At 37.4% G+C, this 7295-nt stretch overlaps 1 protein-coding gene across 1 annotated transcript; it reads left to right on the forward strand.

The window, feature by feature from the left end:
• The first annotated feature begins 224 nt into the window (after positions 1 to 224).
• Positions 225 to 6798, forward strand: LOC107798818 (aspartic proteinase 36). Its single transcript, XM_075222549.1, has 10 exons — positions 225 to 843; positions 1619 to 1748; positions 1858 to 2108; positions 2263 to 2490; positions 2805 to 2967; positions 3188 to 3261; positions 3376 to 3472; positions 3610 to 3673; positions 5784 to 5855; positions 6057 to 6798. The coding sequence occupies exons 1-10, from the start codon at positions 584 to 586 to the stop codon at positions 6227 to 6229; spliced, it is 1512 nt and encodes a 503-aa protein (XP_075078650.1). The 5' UTR covers positions 225 to 583; the 3' UTR covers positions 6230 to 6798.
• Positions 6799 to 7295: the final 497 nt, after the last annotated feature.

Here is a 7295-nt window from a genome sequence, read left to right on the forward strand (position 1 = left end):
TTTTAATTATTTTAATTTTCATTAATTAATCCTATCAGTTAAGACCAAATACAAATTAAGAAAAGAACAAAAATTTCTTTTCCCGAAAATACCCTTGTAACAACTCTCCAATTTAGCATGTACCACAAGCCCATTTTTGACAGTTCATTAGCGCCACCATTTGATTACTCACTTGCTTAAGCTTTCTGTCTTAAAAACACACACTATAACTGTTCAATGTTCCTGTATTTTCTATTTTCATATACTCACATAAACAAATAAACCAATAAAAAAAAGTTAAAATCCACTGCCTCTTCTCTCTCTTGAAAGCAGAAACCAAATAAGAGATTACTGTTCTTGTTCTTGTTCATCTATTTTGTTGAGAAAAATCCAGTCTTTTTATTGTTTCTCCGACTGGGTTGTACTTATATTTATATAATTTGTGTATTTTGATACATATTTTAGCTTTTTCTAAACCTGTATTTTCTTGATAAAAAAAATAAAAATCCATTTTTTTAATTGTTTCTTGAGCTGGGTTGTACTCATAATTATATAATTTGTGTATTTTGATACATATTTTAGCATTTTTAAGAACCTGTTTCTTATGGGATGCCGCATGAAATTCTTGAATATGGTGTTGGTGGTGGCGGCGGTGATGGCTGCTGCCGCCGCCGTGGCCGTCGGAGCTGAGAAACTGCCAGCGGGAGTGCTTAATTTGGAAAGGATTTTTCCTTTGAACGGGAAGGTGGAGCTGGAGGAGGTTAGAGCAAGGGACAGAGCTAGACATGCTCGAATGTTGCAGAGTTTTGCTGGTGGGATTGTTAATTTTCCTGTTGTCGGTTCATCTGACCCTTATCTTGTCGGGTAATTATTTTGTCACACCATTTTGATAAGATTATGTTGTTATATTTGTGATGTTTTTAGTGTTTTCTTCCTTTGTCTAATGTGGAGTTATATTGCTATATTGGTATGATGATGATATGAGTTGAGCTTAAATGAAGAAGTGATGATTCGTATAGCCGAACCCCTCTTGTTTGGGACTGAAGTGTTGTTGAGTTTTGTTCGGTTAATTTAGTCACCTTTGGGGAAAGTTTGATTCTTTAGGATGTTAAAACTTGGAACTTTTGGTGAATGTATGGAAGCTATGGAAAATTTGATGTGTTATTAATGTCTTATGAATTTGGTCTCACAGATTCTGAGGTAAATTTTGTGTTTTTTTAGTTTGAAGGTAATTGATTTTAGTTGCACTTGTGGGCTTGGGATTTTAGATTACATTCCCGTGAAGTCTCTTTTAAATATTGATTTTCAGTGTATTAAAGTAGTTGTAAGGCAATGAATTTTGATATGCTGTTTTCCTTTTCTAGGTGCTTTCTTGTTAATTATCGGTTGGTTGGTGATTTTGACGTTAGTGATAATTCTGTTTGCTTTAATTTGTATGGTTTCTTGTTCTGGTGCAAAATATTTAGGTAGGATCGAATGATGAGTTTCACGTTGCTCTAAAGATGACCATTTGCTATATCAGTTTGGCATTTGCTTTCTGTTGTTTGAGGATGACTGATATTCTTATTGATTTGAATATCGACTTTGTTGACCATTGTCTTTCTTTCTCTCTCTCTTTCTTCTATGCTTACTTTTGTAGCCTTTATTTTACAAAAGTAAGACTGGGAACTCCACCAAGAGAATACAATGTGCAGATTGACACAGGCAGTGATATCCTGTGGGTAACATGTAGTTCCTGCGATGATTGTCCTCGGACAAGTGGACTTGGGGTAACTCATCTTCCTTTCATCTTGTTATTGCTTTTTTAGTTTCTTGTATAAAGTGTTGTGAAGGAATAAACTTCTGTTGGAAGCTGCTGACACTGTTACATGTGTGCAGGTTGAGCTCAACTTCTATGACGCTACCATCTCGTCAACTGCTTCTCCCATTTCTTGTGCAGACCAAGTGTGCGCTTCTATAGTTCAAACTTCCTCAGCTGAGTGCTCTACGGAAACCAATCAGTGTGGTTACTCCTTTCAGTATGGAGATGGGAGTGGCACAACTGGTCATTACGTAGCCGATTTATTATATTTCGACACAGTCCTGGGAACCTCATTGATTGCCAACTCTTCAGCGCCGATTATTTTTGGGTGAGTTGTTATTTCTTAAATATCCTTACACCTTTACTTAAATTTTCATTAGAAAAAGTTGTGGGTCATTTGAACCAGAAATATCTTTGGCCAAATTTATGAAAAAACCATGTTTGTTTACCCAAAGCTTATACTTGGATATGAATTAAAACAGGTGCAGCACCTCTCAGTCTGGGGACTTGACCAAAACGGACAGAGCAATTGATGGGATATTTGGGTTTGGTCAACAGGGTCTTTCAGTAATATCTCAACTGTCTTCTCATCGGATTACTCCTAAAGTATTTTCACATTGCTTGAAAGGAGAGGGAAATGGTGGAGGTATACTAGTCCTTGGTGAGATTTTGGATCCGAGAATCGTATATAGTCCCCTTGTTCCGTCACAGTACGTATTGTTACAGTACAATGAAGTTTCTTTTCTTGCTTATGACGAATATAGAGATTTAATAGTTTTCATCTTTAGTGTGCCTTGTGCTACATGATATAAAACATGTCCATCAATTATAGCTTTTAATCCATGGGTATTTTTGCTTTGCACGTACATAATAAGCTGTACTGAATACATATCCTGGTTGTGTTTATTTTTTATGCTTTTCGACATTGTTTGTTTTCCAACTATAAGCACGGGGATGAACTGGGCACTAGGGAAGAAAATGGTTTTTTAGCGAGCTTGATTATATCCGCTCTCCACTTTTGCAGGGCACATTACAATGTATATCTGCAGAGCATTGCTGTTAATGGACAGTTGGTGCCTGTTGATCCATCAGTGTTTGCGACATCTGGCAATCGAGGAACTATTGTGGATTCTGGTACAACTTTGGCTTATATTGCCGCAGAAGCTTATGATCCCTTTGTCAATGCTGTAAGTTCCTACATTTGGCCAATTTGTTGACTCCCTCCGTCTCAACTTGAATGTCCAATTGCTCTCTTTGTCTGTACCAAAATTATATCCGCATCTTCTAAATATAAAAACTAACAACAACAACAACTACGCCTAAGTCCCAAGCAAGTTGGGGTTGGCGAAAAAGGGCAGATAACTGTTGATCAAAACCCCTGAAAATTGTTTTACCATTCATCTGCAGATAACTGCTGCTGTTTCACCATCAGTTAGGCCAATCATCTCACGAGGAAAACCGTGCTTTTTAGTCTCCTCAAGGTTCGTCCTTGTATAATTCAATAGATATTTAATTTGAGCTCTTAACGGCAAAAATGTCTTTACCCATCTGTTTTGGTGACTCAAATATGACACCCTGTTTCGTTCTGAAAACAGCATCACAGAGATATTTCCCCCAGTTTCTCTGAACTTTGACGGCGGTGCATCGATGGCTTTAAGACCAGCAGACTACCTTGTGCATATGGGCTTTGTTGTGAGTACCGGAATCTCATTGTGTTTAAATGTCTTCTTGAAGTCTCATCTTAGACTATATAAACAATGCTATATTCAGCCCTGTTGTCTTTTTGATGAACTACAAAGCTAAGCGACTCAATTGAATGTTTCTAACAGGAAGGTGCTGCTATGTGGTGCATCGGCTTTGAAAAACAGGATCAAGGTGTAACAATTTTAGGAGGTTGGTTCCTTGTTTACTAGACATGCCTCAACCCCAATTTTCTATTAGAATATTAGGTCATTGATTTGCAATTTGAAAATCGTAGCTTGAAGATTGCAGTCCCTTTGTCTTTTCTAATTTTGCATCCGTTCTTTTATTGTGATTGACCAGAGGATAGGTATACTTGTACTACCAGTAATTCGGTTAGATATGTTCCGGGGCGTGCCAAGGAATTTTTATTTCCGATTTTGCCTAGTTTTTCAATGTTTGTCTTATATATCTTGTAGAGGCAGTAGTGATTGTTACTTTGATGTTGAAATACAGCGTAGGGTGGACTCCATAGAAAGTTAATCCGTGGTAAGTGGTGTTAGACTGGATACATGAATATTAACGGAAAGGTATTAATCCCTTTCTATTTCTTGTTTGTGTGTGTATGTGTAAACCAAGCACAATGTTATGACCAACATTAAGTGAAGAGAATTAATCTTCTTTTCTTTTGGCCCATGTCCGTGTATTGTATGCGCATTGAATGTGTGAGCCTTTCCTTGTTTATCCTGGTTATGAGTTAATCGGTAGCATACATGGTGAGGTTTCAGGATGCATGATAGTTGCAGATGATAGTGTGAATTAACAAAATTAGTCAAAAGCAGCTCCATGGTGAAACACTTAGCAAGGGGGCAAGGTTTTGGAATAAGTAGAAGCAAAACACTATCTAGGCAATGCAAGTTTACTCCGCCTAAAAAGTATTAAGGTGAAGCGATAGTAGATATAATTATGGTGCCTTGTAAGTAGTTTAAGGATTAATATCTTTCTGTAGTCTGTACCACCTTTTGTAATTATGGACGACTGCACTAGCTTTGGTGCAGTTAATATATATACAACAAATGTTACCTTCTCAAAAAAAAGAAGAAGTATGGTGCCTAAATGGCAGACAATCAAGTTATTTAAGCTCAAATCTTCCAGGAGAATAGAGAATGCCGTGGTAGATGAGGAAGAAACACAGAGAACTGAAATATGCCGGTTGACATGAAAGAGTGTTGCATGAGTGTTTTACGATAGAAAGATTCCTAGCAAATTGAAAAATAAGTTAGTATAATGGTAATGGGACCAACAACAATATGTAAGAGTTAACATTACATGTCCACTAACTGACAACAACAACAACAACAACAACTACCCAGTAAAATCCCACATAGTGGGGTCTGGGGAGGGTAATGTGTACCTAGACCCTACCCCTGCCCCTATAGGGGCCGAGAGGCTGTTTCCGATAGACCCTCGGCTCAGAATACATGTCCACTAACTGAATATCGTAAAAATGCGGATGTTAAGATAGTTGCGCAATTATACAAGATTGGACAAGATTAGAAACAATCACTTTTGTCAAAGGGTGCAAGGCACACATAAAGGATGAAAAAGAGGTCACATGAGATGGTTTGTCCATATCCTATGTAGACCGCCATATGAACCGGTTATTAAGTGCCGCAACATGGTGTTGAAAGTGCAACGGGAACGAGGTATAACTGATGAATACAATCAAGAACATTGTCCCAAATGACTTACAATTTCATGGAATCAATACGGCTTGGGTGCAAATTTATTTTAGTCATGCCTGTGCCCTCGGGCTCCTTCCTCTTCCCTCCTAAACATTCTAGCTATTCAATTAGTTCTGCTGGTTTTTGGTATACAATCCTGTGTTAGCTAAAGTTAAGAGATTTAACCTTTTAACACCACTAGCCCAAGGTGAATCATTTCCACGAATCAACTTTTATGGATAATTTGAAGTAGAAATGCTCAAAAATTGTCTGACTATGATTTTGGCATTTGAACCATGTATTCCTTGTAAACATTCTAGCTATTCAACTAGTTCTGCTGGTTTTTGGTATACAATCCTGTGTTAGCTAAAGTTAAGAGATTTAACCTTTTAACACCACTAGCCCAAGGTGAATCATTTCCACGAATCAACTTTTATGGATAATTTGAAGTAGAAATGCTCAAAAATTGTCTGACTATGATTTTGGCATTTGAACCATGTATTCCTTGTCAATTGATTCATCTTCATTTGTCGAGTAATCCAGATCCATAGATAAACAAGAATCTAGGTTGGTCTAACTGTATTTTTCTTGATTTTCAGATCTTGTTTTGAAAGATAAGATCTTTGTGTATGACTTGGCTCGGCAGAGGATTGGATGGGCAGATTATGATTGTAAGTACCTCTTTTTAGAAATGAAGTCAGCATTTGCTTTTATCTCCATTTTGCCCCTTTATTTTCTTATTTCTTTTTATTTTTTGGGTTTTTGGGGTGGGGGTGGGGGGTGGGTGGGGGGGTTTGTGACATGACTTGCTTCTTCCCTCCGATTTGGTTCTCTATTTTTAAAGGTTTTCATGATTAATGTTTTTGTTATAGGTTCATCATCTGTGAATGTGTCTATAACCTCTGGCAAGGATGAATTTATCAATGCTGGACAGTTGAGCGTGAACCATGCATCAAGCAGTTTGCTGTTCAATCTGTGGCACACTAGAACTATAATTCATCTGCTATCATTGGTTCTGATGATTGGTTCCCCATTTTTAACTTAATTCAGTTTTGACTTGCCATTTTTCGTTTGGAAATATGCTTTGCCGATTAATATTACTCTAGTTGACTAGCAATTGTGTCATTCTCATTCCCTTACTAGGTTTTCCACTGATCTGATTGAGGCCTCTACCTTTCTTCTGACCTCGAAAAGATTTGTACTTAGATGTCTCTCTCGCACGTGACTAGGAGAGGCCTTTACCTTCCTTCTGACCTCGAAAAGATTTTCCCTTTGGATGTGTCTCTACAGTGACATGCCATGTAAATAACCTCTTAGTTAAGGATGGCGAAGTGAAGACGCGTAACTAGAGGCAAGATGAAAGCAATTTGTGCTCTTGTTTCGAGTTGGTCAAGCTGTTGTAGAAGGTAAAATTTTTGAAGGCCCGGGCTTCTTGTAAAGCACTAGTTTCTGTATGCACATTGCATCATTGTAAAAGCAATTAGCCGTTGTAAGCATTGCTGCTTGTTAAATTTTCATCCTTATTTCTTGTCAGATTCTTTTCCTGTCTGTCTTATTGGCAGTGTAACACATTTTACAATGTTTCAGTATAATGAAAAGTGTGTACTATATGAATGTCCTCTCTCCACCCCCACAAACATGAATAGATACTTTTTCATTAAACTATTAGTTGATCTGGTACATGTTCTTATGAGGATCCCAATCTTATATAACTTAAGTGACTCTTAACTGATATCTTTTTTCTTCTTGAAACACTTCTTCCGATCCAATCTTTCTGCAGATTCCCCTCAACGGTGTCTGTGTATATATACATTTAGGTTGGGTGGGTGTATGTGTGCATATTTTTATTTGCATTACTCGCTTGTAACTTATAGTACTTTTTGTATATGCATGGCCCTCTGGCTAGGTATTGTTTGTGGAAATTCGGCTTCTTCATTAGCTTCTGTTGGTGTCTTTTGAAAGCTACCGTTGTCCATCTTGATGCTCATCAAGTAGAGGCGTATCCATGATTTTAATACCATGGGTGCACTATTATCTTTAATATAGATGGTTGGTTCCATTATATAAAATTTTATGATGGCGGCAAATTAACGAGCAAACTGCTTTAAGAT

This window comes from Nicotiana tabacum, chromosome 10, assembly GCF_000715075.1.
Source record: "Nicotiana tabacum cultivar K326 chromosome 10, ASM71507v2, whole genome shotgun sequence".
Lineage (NCBI taxonomy): Eukaryota > Viridiplantae > Streptophyta > Magnoliopsida > Solanales > Solanaceae > Nicotiana > Nicotiana tabacum.

Coding starts and splice junctions, on each gene's coding strand:
- LOC107798818 (XM_075222549.1), top strand. CDS start 584: ATGGGATGCCGCATGAAATTCTTGAATATGGTGTTGGTGGTGGCGGCG. Junction 2,968..3,187: donor ATGATCCCTTTGTCAATGCT/GTAAGTTCCTAC, acceptor ATTCATCTGCAG/ATAACTGCTGCTGTTTCACC. Junction 3,473..3,609: donor TTGTGCATATGGGCTTTGTT/GTGAGTACCGGA, acceptor TGTTTCTAACAG/GAAGGTGCTGCTATGTGGTG.